The sequence below is a fragment of the Microtus oregoni genome, unplaced genomic scaffold (assembly GCF_018167655.1).
Source record: "Microtus oregoni isolate MIOR12 unplaced genomic scaffold, Mior012 000005F_ref0000423, whole genome shotgun sequence".
Classification (NCBI taxonomy): Eukaryota; Metazoa; Chordata; class Mammalia; order Rodentia; family Cricetidae; genus Microtus; species Microtus oregoni.
In genome coordinates this window covers 47,584,178-47,605,648 of record NW_024543064.1, presented here as the reverse complement: position 1 = coordinate 47,605,648, position 21,471 = coordinate 47,584,178, and the positions used below count along the sequence as shown (strand labels likewise).

Below are 21,471 nucleotides of genomic sequence, written 5' to 3'. Positions count from 1 at the left end.
AGGAAGAAGACACCCTCCTAGCCAGCCAGATCAGCCGAATCAACCCTGGCCATCAGTGGGATGATCACCTTCCCACCCTCATTTTAACAAACCAGAACCTGTGGAGTTCATTGATTTGCAGCTCACAGGTGTTATGCTTGTTTCTTTGTTTGAGGCAAGGTCTCTCTGTTGGAACTATGTAGCCCAGGATTGCCCTGAATTTATGGTCCTCCTGTCTCTGTCTCACATGTGCTGAGATTCTAGGTGTGTGTCACCAGCCAGGCTATGTCCTGTCTTTTATTTCATACATTTTATTATTTGATGCTGAAATAGCTTAGGTAGCTTTTAAAATGGTTTTTATTGGGATTGTAGGTTAAAATATTTGCCCAAGATCAAAATCATGTTATCCTTTCATTTGATTTTATTTGTCAAAGTCCTATATGAAGTTATATACACTCATGGGTGTTGTGGAGTATTATTTTATCTGGGCCAAGATGTGTTACAGTTGTTTATGCTGCGGAATATTTTAATTGTGTAAAGGTGTGTTACATTTGTTTCACAATGTAAGGATGTGTGTTTAATTATGTAAATATGTGTTGCATTATTTTCATCTTGCCTGACTAAGGCACCTGATTGGTCTAATAAAGAGATGAATGGCCAATAGCTAGGCAGAAAAAGGATAGGCGGGGCCGGCAGGCAAAGTAGGGGAGGAGAAAGAGAAGAGAATGAGGGGCCAGAAGCCATGCAACTGCCAGCCAGACAGGAGAAGCAGTGAAAGTAAGATCTCCAGAAGGAAAGAAAAGTAAAAAACCTCGAGACAAAGGGTAGATAAAGAGAAGCAGATTAATTTAAGTTAAAAGAGATAGCCAGAAATGAGTCTAAGATAGGCCGAGCATCATAACTAATAAGTCTCTGAGTCATGATTTGGGAGCTGGTTGGTGGCCTGAAAGAAAATCGTGGTACACATAGGTTCTTTGAAGCTAGCCAGTCTGATGTTTTATCATCTGTTTAAAAATGACACTGCGTGTGTGCATGCGTGTGTGTGTGCATGCGTGTGTGTGTGTGTACGCATGCGCGCGTACACGCAGACGCACATGTGAGCTGAGGACATCTGTGGCAGTTGGTTCTCTTCTGTCATTGGGGGCTGAGAGTGAGCTCATTCCAAGCCGCTCACTGTCTTCATGATTTTAGTGCTCTGAGAAGGATGTGGGAAAACCTGGTTTCCTTCAGGCATTTTGGCATCTTTTACTGTACTTTCAGTTTTTCAGGTCCTTCCTATTAGCTCTTTCTGGGGAAGAGGCCTCATTTTCAATTGAGGGATTTTATAAAGGCTTCATAAAACTTTGCGTTGTTGTTGAGGAGTTAGAAAATACCCCATGCAAAATCCATCAGAGTATGGATCTAATGGTGGAATTTTTTTATTTGAGCCATGAGATTTGTTGAGTTGAAGCTCAGCATTAAAAAAAAAAAAAGACAATGACTTTTTTTTAACAAAATAAATTAGAATTGAAAAAAATCAGGGGTGGAGAGATGGCTCAGGGGTTAAGGACATTTTCTGAGCAATCATTAGGACCTGAGTTTGAATCCCAGCACCTACATCACTAGCCAAGCATGGGCTCACAAGCTCCCATAACCGTCACCATAGCCCTGTGTGGGCTTGCTGAAAAACAGCAACAACAGGAGCTCTGTCTGGGCTGAGGAATAGGCTCCACCTCAGAGGGATAAGGTGGCAGAGGACACTGGCGCCCCCCTCTGACGTCCGTGTGCACTCACAGGCCTGCCTCCCTATACATCTGCACATATATAAGTGCAGCTACCCCCTGCACACACACTAGAAAAGCAGTTTCTAAACAACAGCAGCAAAATCAGCACTGAGGTCAGATTTGGTGGTGCACTGGGGAGGCGGGGACACAGGCAGCTGCATCTCTGGGTTTCAACTCAGCTTGGTTTATACACTGAGTTCCGGGCCAGCAAGCGCTAAGTAGCGAAACTTAAAAGAGGTATATTTTGTGATAATTTTGCTTCATAGAAAGGTATGTATCTTTGTATATACTGAGCCTGAGGCATAAAATGCCTGTCTTACTGTGGGTGACAGCAGGTGACGGATGAAAACACTGACCTCAAATCCTCTCAATTCCCTTTGTTATCTTGCAGCTTTTGTGACCTTATTGAACGGGGAGCAGGCGCAGAGCGCGATTCGGAGGTTCCATCAGTTTTCCTTTCGAGGCCGAGAGCTGGTAGTGCAGCTGCAGCCCACAGACGCCCTCCTGTGCATCACCAACCTGCCCGTCTCTTTCACGCTGGAAGAGTTTGAAGAACTCGTCCGCGCGTACGGGAACATCGAGAGGTGTTTTTTGGTCTACAGCGAAGTTACCGGCCACTCCAAGGGCTACGGGTTTGTGGAGTACATGAAAAAGGACTTCGCTGCCAAGGCCAGACTGGAGCTGCTGGGCCGGCAGATGGGGGCCTCGGCACTCTTCGCACAGTGGATGGATGTCAACCTCTTGGCCTCCGAGCTCATCCATTCTAAGTGCCTTTGTATAGATAAACTGCCCAGTGACTACAGGGATTCCGAAGAGCTCTTGCAACTTTTCTCTGGCATCCATAGGCCTGTGTTTTGCCAGGTATGTGTTGCTAAAGACTTCATCTGAGGGATTTAAAAATAGCTGCATGCATTGCTCATCGGTGTCTGTATGTACACCTGTTTATCTGTTGTATCCACGCAATATCACAGGGGCGATTTTGATTTCTTCTCTAGTCTGTAATGAGGACTCTAAAAACATGTTAAGTCATTCCTGTAGTGTGTACACTATGGTACGGTTCACAAGCTGGGCAAGGGGCTGGAGATTGAGACACATACATTCACAGACAGACAGGGACACAGGGACATGGGTCATCCTTGAAACAAAAATGCCAATTTTATTGTGCTCCAGGGAAGCTTATATAGGGATCCTTAACTGATAGCCACGCCCCAGCTCTTGGGATTTTTCAGCTGTAAACCCACCAGAAACCATTCCTCTGCCATCAAGAACTCATAAGGGTCTCGTGCTCAGAGCAGCTGCAGGCACAGGAAAACAAGCCGTTCACTCCGGCAGGCAAAGGGTTAAGTCAGGGGTCAAAGGGTCTAAGGGTCTGCAGCCCCCCCAACACATTCCCTTTTGCTGATGGGCCAAGCTCTGTTGCTTTGGTTCATTGTGTCGTAGCAAATCCATTGCTTACTCATTCGCCTCTCTTTCCACCCAGTTGTCCAGCCATTTCCATTAAGCCATTTGCCTCTCCGACTCAGGTTGACTGTTTTCTCTGGGCCAGTGCTAGGCTGTGTCAGAAATGAAGAGAGTAGAACTCTGTCTCCGTGCTGCACGGTTTTGTAGCTGACTGACAGGAGAACTGGTACTTACACATCCTCCATGAAGAATGACCTAAGGGAGGCTGGAAAACTTGGAGAAAGTGTAAGGCAGGCCCTTCTTTCTGTCTGAATATGGGGTTGTGGTAGGTGAGGCATGAGGAGAAGATCCTGGCTGTGCTGGGGAGCGGTTCCGAGCACCTTATTGTAGTAAACACATCCTCATAACTGCCTGGAGATCAGCACTATGTGACGCCTGCCCAGCAACTTTCTGATGGCAGCCGGCCAGTTCTTCTTCTGTTCCCTGCGTTTCCCCCTTTCTGCCCCCTCCCTTCACTTCCATGTTTCCTGTCCCAACTCTCTTTCTTCCTCCCCCTTTTTTTTCCTCACCCAGCATTTGCCAAATTCCTATAGTGCAATGAAAATTTTAAGAGTTGGCTGTGCACATGTGTGTGTGTTTAAATGAACAGATAACGCTGTATGCATTTGTCATGTCTAGCGTGACGCTCTAAAGTATGCACACATGGTGGGGAGCCTAAAGCCAGCCGACTGACCATGCATCCCCCACAGTTACCATCTTCTGTGATGAGAGAGCTCAGCACCCACTCTCAGAGTTTTCCAGGAATGCGGTGTATTGTTAATGGTGATGCAGCATATTTGATAATAGATTGCCTGCACTGACGCGTTACTATCTAACTCAAATTTCATGCCTTGTACCCACAACTTCTCTACTGGTGATCCATTCTCCACTGGTGACTGCCAGTCTGTTTCCTCCTCTCTACGAGATTGGCCCTTTTAGCTTCTGCACGTGAGTAGATTATGCAGCAGTATGCACAGTTGAGACAAATGGCCCCATCTTGCTTTTTCTTACATTGTTGTTCCCCTGTCCCAGCAAAGCATTAAAGAAACCATCTAAGACTTGTAGAAAATGAGAGTATTTTGTGACAAACCTTTGACCCAGTCTTTGCTCAATTCTTGGAGAGGATTGCCTCGTGATATGCTGATATTGTTGAATACCTAGAGTCATATAGTGCTGTCGTCCTGAGTGTTGTCCAGCCTGCTTGTGTCCTTAGTTCTCTGTGGAGGTAGACCTTTGGAGCAAATGTGGGGGACAGAGCCATCTGTCACACTGATAGATGTGATACATGATCTGAACTGTGAATGCAGGAGTTGGCAGGAACCTTACAGATCACCATGTTTATCTGTATGGTGTAGAATCTGTTTGCTAGTGTTTTGTTGAGTGACCCTTAGCTTCTGCTAAAATGCTTCAGAATAACGAAAGAGTCTTTAAATAGTTCTGGCCTTGAACTGCCTGGCCCACTCTCACACTGCTGATGCGGTTTTAAAGAGACTTATTTTGGAAGTCTTCAGGTGCTATATCTTAGATAAGAATGAATGCCAGGCAGCAGTGGTTCACGCCTTTAATCCCAACACTTGGGAGGTAGAGTCAGGCGGATCTCTGTGAGTTCGAGGAGAGCTTGGTCTACAGAGCAAGTTCTAGGACAGCCAAGGCTGTTACACAGAGAAACCCTTTCTCAGAAAACAAAACAAAAACAAAACCAAGTCATCCCACTGAAACAAGTAGGCTTAAAGCCTCAGAGATCCACTCAGGCAACATTTGCATCGCTTCTTCTCCATGGATGCTGAGGTCAGGCTCCTCCTGTCCGCGGCAGTCAGCAGAGAATGGCGGGAGATGGACTCTTGCAGTCCGGAGACCAAAGGGCCTGCTGGCTTTTACAGCTCTGATCTCAAGATCTGGTTTGAATTAGAGGAGGACTTGAGCTCTCGGAGGAATATTTGGAAGAGGTGGGTGTTTTTCCTTTGCCTTCCACATTTGGGAAAAGCTTCGTGAAGCAAAACAAATTTTAGAATAGTTTAGAGGAGTAAAGATCTTGAAGAGGGAAAAATGGAAAATTGGCCTGAGTATAAGAAGAAAGCGAAAGTTAAGTTTTAAAATAAGAAAAAAAATACTATGAAGTATTATTTGTAATATTAGCATGTGATATAAAAAAACATCATAGGGTTGTGTGTTTGTGGCTTCTCAAAGACACGAGCTTGATTTTGTCACGTCTGTCACGTTGGCGTGTAAGCGTATTTGTTAAGATCATTCATATGTGCCCGAGTCCTGGAACTGTAGTGACACATCCTTCTTCCCTGCATTCTCCACGGAAGTATATAGAGCCAGGCCTTTACTGTCGCCCTGCACACGCCCACAAGTGGGCAGTAGCTGGTGAGCCCACTCTCGGAAGTGAAGGCTGTGTTGTGGAAGATGGGTGATAGGCATACATTTCCTAAATAAGATTTTTTTGTATCCTTTATCAGAATCCTGGAATTCGCTTAGTATGTTGAAATAAAAGTTGACTGTGGCTCCTCCCACCCATCTTCTTTTGATAACACCGGTTTTCATTGATATGTAGTCAAATAACCAGTGTCTCATTAGCCATGAATCTGATGACTTGTTTTAAAGAAAGTTTTAATGTAATTATTTAATTGTATTTCCTATTAATTAATTACTAATTGTGTGTGTCGTTATTTCCTAATAAGTAGGAGACTGGTGACTATTAAATTAGAAAATGAAAACATTGGGTTGACATTCCTGTCTTCAGGGAACAACTGTGTCTAAGTAAGTTGGGGAAGAAATTTAGTATTGTCACCAGTACAGCCTGAGGAACTAGATGTTGACTTTGGAAACGATTACTGCCAACGAATGTTCATAAATCAATTTTAGAATCTCTTTTCAATGTGCTGTGTGGTGTCAGCTTGCACAGGATGAAGGCGGTCATGGTGGTAGCTTCGCGGTGGTTGAATATAGCACAGCGGAGCATGCCGAAGAGGTTCAGCAGGTGGCAGATGGCATTACCGTCAAGGGGAGCCAAGTCCAGCTATCCTTCTGTGCCCCGGGAGCGCCGGGACGAAGCACTCTGGCAGCCCTCATAGCGGCTCAGCGCGTGGTGAGTGGCGAGTGGCGTGCTGCCTCGACAGGCGGCCGCTATCTTAACCTCCCAAGTCTGTCTGCGGTTAGTGCTCGGTCCCTGGGCTCTCATTGTTGCCCTTATTTTGGAGATAGTGCGTGTTTTTAAAGTAAGAAGTGTGTTTTTTGAAAAAGCTGGCCAAGTGGTGTCTGTAAAACTAAGCTGGAAGTTAAGAGAGAAAAAGAAATATAGAGTTCATGGAAATGTATTCATCTTGAATAATTTGTGTGTGTGTGTGCAGGTGTGCACAGTCTGTGTGGGTGTGTAAGTCCAAGGCTGATGTCAGGTTTTTCTCTTGATGGCTCTCCCCTTTATTGCGGCAAAGGCTCTCGCTGAATTCAGAATATTCCCGTTGCACCCATTCCAGCCAGCCTGGCTAGCCACCTTGTCCTGGGGCTCCCTGTCTGGTTCCCAAGTGCTGGGATGACATCTGCCCAGCTTTTATATGTGTTCTAGGGACCCAGACTTTAGTCTTTACAGTGCAGGTGCCTTATCTCCCAAGCCTTCCCTCCAGCCTCTATCTGGACTAGTTTTTAAAGGAATTTCATTTATCCAGCAAGTGGTTGAGTTACTCTCTGCTGTAAGTTTTGAGTGCCAAACTTATTTTTTCCAGAAGTTGTCATAAGTGCCACCATGATGTGTGGCGCCCACGGTGTGTGGTGCCCCACAATGTAGTGCCCACAGTGTAGTACCCTCAGTCTGAGCTGCAAAAGATGTCTGTCTCTTTATTGCTTCGTGGCACCAAACACTCACCCCTTTCCTGAGAGTCCCTTAGATGTGTCCTGTGCCTTCAGAGTTTTCATCTCAGCCCAGCATGGATTTTGATGGTTTAGTAAAGGAAGGGATACTCCTTTGAAAAGAGTCGGGACAAACTTCATGATGAAGATGACATTTGAGTGTGACATTAAGGAATGGGTGAGGTAATGGCATGTGTTGATGGGGGTGGAGGATAGGATTGCCAAATAAATACAGATTTTGCATGAGACATACTCCTATTAAAAATTATTCATATTCTGAACTCCAAGTTTCGCTGAACATCCTGTGTTCTTCATTAAATCTGGTGACCCTAAGGAGGCGGGCTGAGCAATAGTCTGAGCTGGATTAGCTGTTCGGAGAGGGGTAAATGTTCAGGTTGAGCCGCCGATGTAGAGAGGCGCATTGATGCTGAAGAGTATGGCATAGACAAAGGACTCAGATTGAATTCAGCACCGGAGAACTCGTAGATAAGTAAATGAGGAAGTGACAGGTGTCAGTCAGGCCATGGGAAAGTCAGCTCTGGGTAGATTAGAGATCAGCAGAGAGAGAAAAGCAGAGGAGGAGGTGGAGCTGGGTGGGAAGGCGTCTGTTGTTCCTCTCACCCCCACACCCCTACTGCACCTCCTGTTAGTGAGTTCACTCCTGGCCCTGGATCTGTTCTGTCTCCAGGGTGAGTTAGCATCCTTGGGTTTTCACTCCCAAAAGCCACTGCTTTAGCCTTTTGTTCACTATCAGTTGCCTTTCCTCTGCTTAACTTGCGTCTCTGCTCAATTGGAATTGCCAAGCTTACAATTCTGAACCGGTCTAGCAGCCACTGATTTTTGAAGCCAGGACACTGTCATCGTGGATATGAAATGGGCAGCTGGGTGGCTTGGTGCCCCTGCAAATGAGAGGCTTTGCTGATCCCCACAAGTCTTCAGTTTGTCCTTTATCTGTTGTTTCCTGCTTCCTCCTGCAGGTATCTAAAGGTGGCACATGCCTTTAATTCCTGCACTTGGGAGGCAGACGCAGATGAAATGATCTCTGTGAGTTCGAGGCCAGCCTGGTCTACAGAGTGAGTTTTAGGTCAGCCAGGGCTACACAGAGAAACTCTTTCTCAAAAAGCAGAGTAACAACAGCAACAATAAAAAAAACAAAACAAACAAAATGGGAAAAACCAACCTGTACTTGTGCCTTGTGCTTGCTTTTGTCATTCTTTCTGCCAGATGACCATGGTTCTGGGGAGGACCAGGTGTTAGATTCAGTCATCCATCCTCCCCATCATGGCTTGCCTCCTTCTCATGGTAACATGTGCCCAGGATGTACATGGTCGCGATGTAAAGTCTACCCCTTCCCTGTTCGTAGGAATGGCCATACCTCTTGCTGACAATGTCCCCAGCTGGGTGCTCTTGATCCTCTTTTCTACCTGACTTTACTTGTTCCACAAATGTCTGTCCTTTTCTTAGGCAAAGCCTTAGACAGCTGCCATTACAGCTACTGTTTCTAACAGGGCCATTGTCTCCAGTTCCTAATCTTCCATCTCCTCTCAGCCTAATGCAGGAGAGTGTCCATCTCCTTCTTTAAGCTGCTCTCATGAAGGATTTCTCTGTGTGTATACGGGTTCATGTGTGTCCATGTGTGAGCACGCATGTGGAGGTCAAAGGTTGACAGCAGGTATCTTCCTCAATCACTCTCCACCTTGTCTTTTGAGCAGGATCTCACTGGACCTGGGCGTTGCCCATTGAGCTAGACTGCTTGGCTAGCAAGCCCCATGGTGTCCTGTCTTCCTCCTTCCCAGGACTGGGATTACAGATGTATGCCATTGTGCCTGCCTTTTCTTGGTCCTCATACATGACAGACACTTGACCACCGAAACCATTTTGCCAGCCCCAACAGGGGCTTCTTAATATCCATATCTGCTACGTACTCTCTAATGTTTGAGATCCCTGCAACATTTAAAACTTTTCTTCTGCCGTGAACCCTGGCACAACATTCTTTTGTCCCGTCTGTTTGTGCCCAACTTGATTCTGCCCCTGAAGGTGGGGATCAGAGGGTTATGTATTCAGTTTTCCTCGCTTTCTTCTCTCATAGACTCCAGTTACTACTTTATTAATGGTAAATCTTATGCGTATGGTGGGTCAGTAAATCTGTATTTCGGGTGATTGACAAGAATTGAGATGGTGACTTCCCACCACATTAAATCAATCGCTCAGTTTCAGCGTTTCTGAGGAAGATTGCCTTTCTCTTAGGTTCACTCCTCAGTGTTCTGTAATAACTGGATATGGAATAAAGCAATCCGTGTACCCAGTTGTTCGCCACTGGCCTCCATCAGCAAGTCCCCAAATACAGCTGTGCTTTCTCACCTGTGCGATCACAGTGATGTCCTCCATGATCCCCAGGCCATTTGTCATGTCTTTCTAATCCATGGGGCACAAGAGCCCTTTCCCCTTAACCCAGATTGTCTCGCTTTCCTTTTTGTCCTAATGGTGCACACTGGACATGTATCTCAGTGTGACATGTGGGACCCCATGGGCGGGCAAGAGGAATAGTGAGAAAGCTTTTTTTTTTTCTTCAAATCTTAAAAGTCACTTTTTATGGATAATGGTTTGTCTTTTACCAAGTTTCTGAGATTTGAATAAAAAAACAAGCAGGCACTAAAAACTTTTAAAGTATTTCTGTGACAATTGAAATAAACATGTGACTTATACAAGTTGACTGATACATTTTGCTTTCATGATAAATACCACAATCAAAAGCAGACTTGGGGAGGGAAGGGTTTCTTTGGCTTACTGCTTACATCCATCACCAAGGGACATCAGGGTGGGAACACGGCAGGAACCTGGAGGCAGGAACCTGGAGGCAGGAACCTGGAGGCAGGAACCTGGAGGCAGGAACCTGGAGGCAGAAACCTGGAGGCAGGAACAAGCAGGAACCTTGCGTATTGCTGCTTTCTGGCTTGCCCTGCATGGCTTGCTCAGCCTGCTTTCTTAGACACACAGGCCCACCTGCCCAGCCTCCCACATAAATTGCTAATCAAGAAAATGCCCTCCAGCCTTGCCCACGGGCTAGAAGATGGAGGTGTCTTCTTAATTGAGGTTCCTCTTCTCAGAAGGCTCCAGATTGTGTCAAGCTGACAGAAAACCAACACAGATGGGAATCACATTGCTAATTTGTTTGGTGGAAGCCATTCTTTTAGTCAAAATTTTCAGTGTTAGAAAGTTAATTGGTTTCATTATGACATTTTCTTATGTGTGTCATTGTATTTTGCTCACCTTCCACATCTGTTGATGTCCCTCATCATGGGTCCCCTACACGGTCCCCCCCTCTCTTTCTTTCTCTCTCTCTCTCTCTCTCTCTCTCTCTCTCTCTTTCTTTCATGTGTGTTTAAATCTGGATTCTCCATATGAAAGAAAACATGCAGTGTTTTTTCTTTGTTGCCTTTCTCCTTCCATGGTCCCCTTCTATGCACATCTCAGAGTTCTCTAGCCCTAGTTGATCACAGCTTTTTCCAGAGGCATTATTTAATTTGATTTAATAATATTTTTCTTTGACACACTTTTGGAGATGTCCCCAGAAGTGGCAGGCACCCAAATTTTTAAAAACATGATCAGTAATTTTGGAATTAAGATACCGACCTCACTGTCATTGGATGGTTTCAGCGTCTTCTCACTCCCTCTCTGCATCCCGACCAGCTTGTATAATGCTAGGCTGAGTGCTCTATGAGGAGCTGAGTATCTGTGAAGCCTGGTGGGCCGCTCCTCGGGCCTCTTCCAGAGGGCGTCATTGATTACCTCTGAGCTCCAGCTATGGATATTCTTCCTCCTCCTTTCTCTGCTACCTTTGACTGTGTTACCCAAGGTGGTCCTTTCCATCCATGTTTTCAACATTTGATGTGTACAGACATAGACGCTCTTAGCATTTTAAGATGTCGGACACTTGCCTCCTTTTCCTTCTGTGTAATTTGCATTTTCTGTTTTGTCTTCATCAGTCTTAGGAAAGAGTGTCCTAGTTTGTCCTTTAAAGTACTAACTTTTGATTTTTTTTCACTGTTTCTAAATCTTCCTTATTTGCTTATTTCTGCCTTCATCTTAATAATTTGCTTATTTCTGCTTAGCATTTACTTAGCCCCCTCTTTGTTGATAGTGGTGAGATTAATATTTCCCCATCTTTATTGATCACTTATAAGTCACTGCTTAACTCTCCTGGATTTTGTTTTTGTTTTCTTGTTTTATTTTGTGCTGGGAATTGAGCTCAGGGTATTATATGATAAATAGGTACTCTGTGGCTGAGTTACATTCCAAGCCCCTAGTTTTATTATTTATTTTATGGTAAGTACATTTGTAGGCTGGTATGGTAGTGTAGTGAGCCCAGCATTGGGGAGGCTAAAGCAGGAAAATTGCCACAAGTGTAAGGCCAGCCTGGGCTACATAGCAAATTTCAGACAAGCCGGAGCTATGTGAGAAGACTGTCTCAAGAAACATAATGAATAAATAAATAATAAAGATAAGTACATTTACAGGTTTCCTTCCAACAAATACTATATTCATATGACTAAAATCTTGATGTATGGATGTTTCAATTTTTGGTGATTTCTTTTTACTATAAAAAGATTATTTTACTTTATGCATAAGAAGACTTTGATTTCATATAGGTATGTGGCCCATGAGCATGACTGGTCTCCACGGAGACTGGAAGAGGGAGTCAGATTCCCTGGAACTAGACTTCTCTAGCCTCCTATTTGTTTGACTTTTTTTTTTTTGTATACAAAGAAACTATTTAATTGTGACATATGTATATGTATATATCATTAACCATTGTTCTCATTTCTCCTCATGAGCCCTCTTCCTTTATATTGGCTCTGCTTCCTTCCCCAATAGTTACCCTTCTGGGGTGTGTGTATGTCTGTCTGTTCGTCTGTGTGTCCATATGTGTCCATATATTCCATTATTATCCTCTCCTGTTTCCTTCCCCACTCTCTTTAGAACTTCATCCCCCTCCCCTTTTGACTTTCATGTCATATATAGTTTTAATGTATGCATACGTATTTCAGTCTCAGTTCTGAGAGAAAGTGTGCAGTATTTGTCTGAATCTGGCTTATTTCACTTACCTAAGTCAGCTCCAGGTCGATCTGTTTTCCTGAAAATGTCATAAATTCCTCATTTTTACAACTTAGTGAAGTTGCCTTATGTATACGTACCGCGTTCTCCGTATCCATCTTCTGTTGGGTATCATGGTTTGTGTTGTAACTTAGCTATTGTGGCTAGAAGAGCCGCGTGGATGTGCGGCTTTCTCTGGTGTGTCGACCTGGAGTCCCTCAGGCATACACCCAGGAGTGGAGCTGGGCATATGCTGCTTCTATTTTTAGGGTTTTGAGGAGCCTCTGTATATACAGATGTCCAGTGTGGCTTCCTCAGCTCACCCCATCTCAGCAGGGAACAAGAAAGGGTTCTCTTCTTGTACATGCTCACCAGCAATGACACAAGTCTAAATCAATTTTAATTTACATGTGATGGCCAAAGATACTAACACTTAAGTTCATTGGCCATTTTTATTTTTTCTTATGCTTTCTATTCAAATCAGTTAGCCCATTTAGTGACTGGATAGTTTGAGTGAGTGTTTTGGTGTGTGTGTGTGTGTGTGTGTGTGTGTGTGTGTGAAGTTTTTGTAGTTCTTTATAGACTCTAGAGATCACTTGTTTAATGTGTTGTAAAAACATCTCCCGTTCTGTGGAATGTCCCGTCATGCTGCTGGTTATTTCCTGAGTCATGCAAAAGCCTTTGAACTCTGCGATCTTGCTTGTCTATTCCTGGGAGTTCTTTCCTGTAACTTCCTTTCCAGAAACTTCTTCCCTGTGCCTCTGTTGTAGCTTCTCTCTGTCCCCTGACAGTTTCCAAGTTTCAGGTCTCAACATTAAGGTTCTTAGTCCATTTTGAGTTGGTTTTTGTGTTAAGTGAGAGAGTGGACGCGACACCCTGGTTTCCTTATTTCAGAGGAAACACTGCTGGAGGTTTTTCCGTATTTAGTGTAATGACTCCAGGTTTGCCACGTAGCCCTAATTATGTCGTGGCACATTCTTCCTGTCCCTGTTTCTTCAGGGCTTGTATCCCTGGGATGAGGACATGGGACGGAGACCTTCTCTGCATCAGTTGAATAGTGATGCGATTTCTGTCCTTAGGCGTGTTTGTGTGTGCTGTGTGTTGTTTGTGGATTTGCATATGTTGAACCATCCTTGCATCCTGGAGGGAAGCCAGCTTGGTCATGGTGTATGATTCTGCACGGGTTCTTGAATTTGGACTACAGATTTTTTTTTTATATTGAGAATTTTTAATTCCTGTGTTCTTTAGGGAAATGAGTCTGGAACTTTTGTTTTTGTTGTTTCTCCTTTCCTTGGTTTCCGTATCCGGATAATGCTGGTTTCATAGGAGAGGCTGGCAGTTTCCTTTCTTGTCTGTTTTATGGGACAGTTTGAGAATCACCTGTGTTAGCTGGCATAGTGGACTTGAGTGGTCAGTCAATCCAGTTCTGGGCTTTTTCTGTTAGGAAACTTTATATTACGACTTCAACCTTGCTGTTTTATTATCTGTCTCTGTTGCTTATATCCTATTGATTTTCTGTTGCTAGGTAATAGGTGTCTAGAAATTTATACATTTTCTTATATTTACCAGGCTTTTAAACATAAAATTTAAAAATATTCCAAAGCAGTGGTGTGCACACCTTTAATCCCATGTCCTGGGAGGCAGAGGTGGATGAGTCTCTGAGTTCAAAGTCAGCATGGTCTACAGAACAAGTTCTAGGACAGCCAGGGCCACACAGACACCGACACACACACACACACACACACACACACACACACACACACACACACACACACACAGAGAGAGAGAGAGAGAGAGAGAGAGAGAGAGAGAGAGGGGTGGGGGGGAGAGATTCCTTAGTGATCCTCTGTATTTCATTAAAATTGTCGTTTTAATTTCCAAATTTTTACCTTTGATTCTATTAACTGGGCCTTTCCCTCATTCTGTTAGTTCGACTTGGCGCTTGTCAGCCATGTTTACTTTTTCTGAAAACTCTGCCCCTTGCTCCTGTTGTTCCTGTAGCTTTTGATCAATGAAGTTCATTCACTACTTCTGCCCTGATCGTTATTCCTATGATATACTGCTTTGGGGTTTGCCTTCTTCTGTTTTTCCTTAGACCTCAAGGTACATAATCCTGTCATCTGACTGAGGCACGGACTCCTGTCTAATCCGGTCTGCTCTTTTTCAGTGTAGAGACTTCTAGCTATAAACTCTCCTAGCTGTAGCCCAGAGGCTCTGCGAAGTTATGTTCTTATTTTCATTATTTTTCTAGAAGCTTATAAATTTCCTTCCTGATTTTTTTTTTACCAAGTATTACTGTGTCGTCTCTTACTATTGATTTCTAGCTTTATTTTACTACCATATAAAATGCAAGAAATTGTTTCAGTTCCTTTGTATCTGTTGAAGATGGCTTTGTGGACCAGAGTATGGTCAGTTTTAGGAAACACTTAGCCGACTGCGGAGAAGAGAGCCGCCTTAGCTGCTGAATCGGCCGATCTGTAGATCTGCTAAGTCCATTCGGTCTGTGATATAGTTTAACTCTGAGGTTTCTCCCTGCACTTTTCAGTTCGAATGAGCTAGCTAAAGATGAGAACGGGGTACAGAAATCCCACGCTGTTACTGCATGAGAAAAATTGGGAGTCCCAGTGTCTGATGCACATGTATTTGCAATTGTCTCCGTGAATCGCTGTTATTAGTGTGCGGTGGCCTTCTTTATCTGTTCTTATTTTGGTTTTCAGTCATTTTTATCAGGCATCACAGTAACTATGACGGCTTATCTTCCATATTTTGTTTTTTGTTGTTGTTTGTTTTTTGCTGGAACTTCGTAGACCAGGCTGGCCTCAGACTCACTGGGATTCTCATGTCTCTGCATCCGTCCCTAGTGCTGAGATTAAAGGCATGTGCCACCGCTGCCCAGCCTATCTTCCGCTTCTTTTTCTTCAGCTTTTGGCTCTTAGTCTGTTGGTGTCTTTGCCAGGGAGGTGAGTTTCTTGGTGTCAACAGCTCCTTGGCTCTTGTTCTGCAGCAGTCAGCTAATCTTCCTGTCTTTGAGGTGAGGTGAGGCTGTTTACATCCAGGGTCATTGTTGAGAGATGTAGTTGTGTTGGCTGGGTTATTCTGTTTCTCCCTCTCAGAGTACAGTTTGCTTGTTTGCTTATGCTGGGCATAACGCTTCATCTTTTCTTGTGAAACTTATCCACTCCTGAGCTCTTGTGATTGAGCCTTTTTTCCTCTTCCGTGTGTAGAATCCCTTTAAGTACCCTCTGCAGTGCTATCTTGATGGTCACAAACCACTGTCATAGTTTGTGCTGGTCTTGAATTGTCCTTACTTCTTTGTCACTTTTTAAAAGATGCCATTGCTGCTTGTTGCAATCTTGGTCGACAATTCTGGGTGTTCAGGACATGAACTAGACTGTTCACCCTTTGCTGCCAGACTCCTGGTCTTCACAGCTGTTCTCTGGGGAACTACCGTGGGTCCCTTATGTAGACTGTTCCCAGGCCCCAAGGGTAATTCAGTTTTAAGTAGCAGATTTACTCTCAGAGTGGCACCTGGCCTTAACCCCCGGAACTGGGGGAGCTCCTCTGTGTTCTCATTTGAAAAGTCGCTGTCTCAGCCCTACTGGCAGTTGGAATTTGTGGCCTGGGACATCATGGGCCTGACCCATGGGTAGGGCTGCCGGTGTCTCTTCACTCAGGCCTCTCGTCCAACCTGTAGGATGAGGCTTCTGTTTTGCCTCTGCCCACCAGGAGCCACCGGGCTGACTTTGTACTGAGCGTGGCTTGCTGTCTTTCTGATTTGCTTTCCCCTGTGTTTCTCCGCGCTCCTCCAATGCCCTATCTTCCCTGCATCTTGCATTCTCTTTCTCTTTGGATAGAGTGTCTATTTTTCCTGTCCTGACATTTCTTCTTCAGTACTCCCACGGTCAGCTTCTAGCCTGCTGTATTGCCACCAATTTTCAAAACTTATTTTTCTGTTGGTTCCTAATGGTTTTATGGTTGGAAAACTTAACCTGTGCGTCTGGTCTGGAGGTAGGACAACGTTGTGAACTTTGTGTCTTATGTGGCCGATTTCTCTGAGTGCGCCGTATGCGCTTGGAGATGGCCTTGGCGCTGTGCTTGAGGGTTATAAAGTCATATGCGCACATGAATGAGCATGTGTAGGAATATAGTCTGATCTTTTAGTCATCCTTCTTATCTTCGCTTTTTTCTTTCTTCATCGTCTTCATCTGTTAGTGTCTTAGAGCAGAAGAATTTCTCTGTTATAGTCAGTTTTTCTATTTCTGCTTATTCTGTAGCCGTTGTTCCAGACTTCAGCGCGTTCTTAGATGGGTGTCTGTTGATAGTTGCCCTGATTTATCAGTCTTTGTGTCTCCGAAAGGATTCCTTTCTGATGCTACCTGGCTCCTTCAGCTTCCTTTGCTCTATAATTGCTGCCCCTTCATCTCTGTCTTTCTGTATGTGTTATTTTAAAGAATCATGTATGAATGTCCGTGTCTTTTCATTGGTGCATTTTAAACACCTTTTAGTGTATGTATGTTTCATCCAGTTGGTGTTTTGGCAGTCTGTTCCCTTACACTTTCTTTTAACGAAATGTTTTCATCTTTTTCCATATTTCTAACTGTTGGATAGATGTGGACTTGCCAACTATGCATCTTATCTTTCAATTCATTTCTTTCCTGTTTTGTTTTTGTTTGTTTTGCGAGATAAGGTCTCACTATGTAGCTAGCCCTGGCTGCCTGGAAACTCATTATGTAGTCCAGGCTGGCCACAAACTCAGAGATTCTCCTGCCTCTGCCTCCCAATTGCTGGGATTAAAGGCGTGTGTCACTACTGTCCGGCAATGTTTTTCATTTTTAGAAATTGTGTGTGTATAGGTGTTTTGCATGTTGTCTGTGAACCACATGTGTGCAGTGCTTGTGGACGCCAGAAGAGGGGCCATCGGTTCCTCTGGAAATAGAGTTCGGACCTTGTGAGCTGCCATGTGGGTGCAGGGCTCCAACCCAAGTTCTCTGCTCTTCCGATAATCACCTCTCAGCCCCTTATATTTTAAGAGTGAGCTCAGGTGCTGAGGGGGCAAGCACACATTTGCACCACAGTGTGCAGTGGAGGTCAGAGGTCAACTTTTTCCAGTCCTTTCTCCTTCCTCCTTGCTTTGAGGGAGTTGCCTTTATTTCTGCCATCGTGTGGTGTGCTCCAGGCTAGGTGGCCTGTGCATTCTGGCCGATTCTCCTGTCTCTGCCTCCCATCTACTCTGGGCCTGCCTTACAGACGCATGTGTCTGCATTTAGCTTTCTATGTGACATCTGGGGTTTGAACTCGGGTCTTCAGGGTTTTTGTGTCAAGTGCTTTGGCTGGGTGAGCCATCCTCCCAGGTTGTATTTCTTACTTGGGTGGGGGTGTCCCTAAGTCATCAACACTCTTTCCTTTCTTAGTACCAGGCTTCTCAGTTAACTCATTCACTGCCGTTCTGTTTGTTCTTCCCTACCTTCCTTACCATGATAATTATATCCAATTCTTTCCTTTAGAATTACCCTGGATATTATCTGTGTCATGGGCCTGGCTATTATAAAGTTATGATAGTATTCTTTATCCCATGTCACACAGCACTGTCTTGCATTTATTTGCCTGTGTCCTCACTGAAGTGTTTCCTCCAAGGGAGTTTTGAATGAAGGCATTCATGTGGTAGAGAGCTTTTCAGAATGTGGGCAGTCAGGAACAGTTTTCTCCTTTCTCATGTGAAGCACTAGCCTGCCTGAATATATAAATCTGTCTTCAGAGGTTTTCCCTCACCGTGTTGGAAATATTCACTCCTTGTCCCCTAGTCTGGTGTTTCTAGGAAGACACTGGCTGCAATGAGCTCCTCGCTCCTTAGGAGACATGTTCTCACTGGAGGCTTTAATAGCGGTTATTTTCTTTTCTTTCCAATTTTTTTTTTTGCTTTGGTGTTTATAATTTTTTATGACAGCTACGAGTGGGTGTGTGTTTTCTTTAGCTGCGTGTTCGGAACACCAGGTGGTTGATTGTTGTTTCTGAGCTCTTTAATAATGTACATTTCTCAGCTATTGCCTTTCCAAAGACGCCTCTCACCTTTTATTCTCCTGCGGGGACTTCTGTTGAGCAGGTTCTGGTCCTCTGGCCTGAGTCCCTGTCACCTTGGCCTGTGTCCCTGTCATCTTGCTGCCCCCATTACCCTCACCTTGCTCTTATTAATTTTGCTTGCCTTTTCTGTTTTTTTTAACCTGATCCTTTAGATCACTGATTTGTTTTGAGTAATATTTGTCTTACTGTCGAACCTGTCTGTTAAAACAGAATAGAGATGAAGAGGAACGCTTTATGAGTTTCTGCAGCTTTTCTCTGTAGACTAGGTGTATCCCTGCCAGTTTGTGGACTTGCTTTTGAGAGTTGAGGATCTAATCCACGTGATGCACTTACAGCAGGACTGTTTAGAGGAAGCAAGGGCTGATTCTCTCTTCGTATGTTTGTTCTTCATGCCAGCCCCTCCCCCTGCCCTTAATAACTGTCTTTGCTCTTTTAAGGCTACTCACCTTTTTGGGGACGTCTGTCGTATTGTTGGCGTTCTTAGTTTCCTGTCTGGTGCCTCTGCTTTCTCTGTCACTGTCACAGGCAGTCCAGCCTGTTGCCCTTGTTTGAGCGGCTCTAGTCTCTGATGTCAAATTATTGTTTTCTTTGACTATATATTTTCGGGGTGGGGGGATCTCAGCTTCTCGTGTGCCAGTGCCTGTAGGTTAGTGAAAGAGTTGCTGTACAGCTCAGTGGTAGAGTGGTGTGGTACTCAAAAGCTCTGGGGTCAGTCCCCCATTCACAGACGCACACACACATCACACACATCACACATCACACACACCGCACATCACACACACCACACATCACAGATACACACATCACACATACCACACATCACACATACCACACATCACACATACACACATCACACATACACACATCACACACACCACACATCACACACACCACACATCACACATACACACATCACACATACACACATCACACATACACACATCACACATACACACATCACACATACACACATCACACATACACACACCACACACACCACACACCACACATCACACATACACACATCACACATACACACATCACACATACACACATCACACACACCACACATCACACACACCACACATCACACACACCACACATCACACACACCACACATCCCACACACCACACACACCACACATCACACACACCACACATCACACACACCACACATCACACACACCACACATCACACACACCACACATCACACACACCACACATCACACACACCACACATCACACACACCACACATCACACACACCACACATCACACACACCACACATCACACACACCACACATCACACACACCACACATCACACACACCACACATCACACACACCACACATCACACATACACACATCACACATACACACATCACACATACACACATCACACACACCACACATCACACACACCACACATCACACATACACACATCACACACACCACACATCATACATATACACACACCACAATTCACACATACATGCATACACACACCACACATACATGCATATACACACATACCACACATAAACATACACATGCATACACCACACACACACACACACACACACAGCTACCATAAGAACTTGACAGGGAAAGCAATGATGGGGAGATAAAGGGAAGGCCTGGTCTTTGCTAGGATTTACAGAAGATGGGCCGGGAGAGCTCCAGCCTGCCATCCTCTGGGCTTTCCTTACCACACTGGACTCTGCCTCGCAGTGCCTCTCTCTGCATCTGGCATCCAGGCCTGTGTTTTCTGGGCTTTGCTCTCCTCGGTGGTGCTACCTCACGATGCTGGCCAGTGACCAGTGTCCTGCCCATACCAACACTGTCTGGGCTCTGCCCTCCACCGTGTGCTTACGTACCACCTGCTGCCAATCTTTGATTCTGCGGGCATCCATGGCCCATGGTGCCCTTTTTCTGCATAGCTTTTGCTGCCAGGAGAGCCCAGCTCCCCTGAAGGAATGATGGAGGAAACTACGCAGTGCCGCCTGCCAAAGCCTTCCCCAAATTCTCTTGTGGACCTAGACTTTCTTGCTCTCTGAGCATGTCTGCCTGCACACCTTCTATCCCGACAGAGTTTCTTGCCAGCGCCATATCTAAGTCCATATTTCTTTCCCTCTCAACTTTATAGAATCTGGGTTAGGAGAGGAGCCCAATTGTCCTTGTCAATTCTCCCCTTTCTTATGGTTCTATCTATCTACCTACCTACCTACTTACCTACCTATCTGAATATATATACAGATAGATATGGATACACATTGTTTCTATACTGAAATCCACATATATTGGGCTTTTTGCATATATGAACATGGTACTCATGTATGTATGTATGTACATGTGTTCATATGTGTATGAGGGTGCACATGCTCGTGTGTGTGAAAGCCTGAGGTTACTGTCAGGTACCTGTCTTCCTTGATCACTCTCCACCTTATGTATTGAAGTGTGGTCTCAGACTTGAACTTAGAACTCAGCCATTCAGCTAGTCTGGCTAGCCAGACTGCTCTGGGAACCACCTATCTACCTTCCCTGTGCTTAGATTATAGGCAGACTGCATGTCCACCTGGCTTTCATTCATTCATCCATCCATCCATCCATCCATCCATCCATCCATCGAAACACAGAGAGTCTGTGTTCGTCTGGGGGTTTGTGCCTGCCACTGTGCATATTATAGAGGTTAGAGGACAATTTTAATGAGCTAGTTCTGGCTACCATGTGGGTCTTAGGGAACAAACTCAGGTTGTCGGGCTTGGCTGCAAGCCTCATTACTTGCTAAGCCATTTCTTTGGCCCCCATCCAGCTTTTCTCCTGCAGGTTCTGGGGGTTCTGAGCTCCAGTCCTCACACTGAAGTGGCAAGTTCTTTATCTACTGAGCATCCACCTACCTGTCAGGATGTTTTTTAAAACTAAAAAATGGTTCATGGTTTTTTGGTAGCTCTGCAGGTTGGTTCATCTTTGTTTGACCCTGAAGGATTAAGGGAATGAAATAGACTTGAAGAGAAAATTGTGTTTGAACGTCGGCCTTCATTCTCCCACCTTGGACCAACAGTGTAATAAGACTTCCTGTAGCGTGGGGGTGCTGACAATGTGTTGGCAAATTATCACTTTGCTAGGAATTCTATCTCCTTGTCATCATTTTGTTTGTGTTTTCTAACGAGACTTGTTCTATTAAACTGTTAGTTCATCCGAAGGCAGTTGGCGTTGGACAGATGTTAGATGCTTTAGATGTTAGATGCATTATGTGTATGGTAGGA

The 21,471-nt window shown here is 44.7% G+C and overlaps 1 protein-coding gene across 4 annotated transcripts in view; it reads left to right on the top strand.

Moving 5' to 3' along the window:
- Positions 1-21,471, top strand: part of Raver2 (ribonucleoprotein, PTB binding 2) — a 79,107-nt gene that overhangs the window by 28,410 nt on the left and 29,226 nt on the right. For all 4 annotated transcript variants that reach the window (XR_005974379.1, XM_041652829.1, XM_041652828.1 and 1 more), the window contains exons 3-4: positions 2,134-2,603; positions 6,082-6,273. Coding sequence is in view for 3 of the 4 variants with exons in the window: in XM_041652829.1 (XP_041508763.1) it covers positions 2,134-2,603; positions 6,082-6,273 (662 nt within the window). In the remaining variant the exon portion in view is untranslated. The remainder of the gene's footprint in view (positions 1-2,133; positions 2,604-6,081; positions 6,274-21,471) is intronic.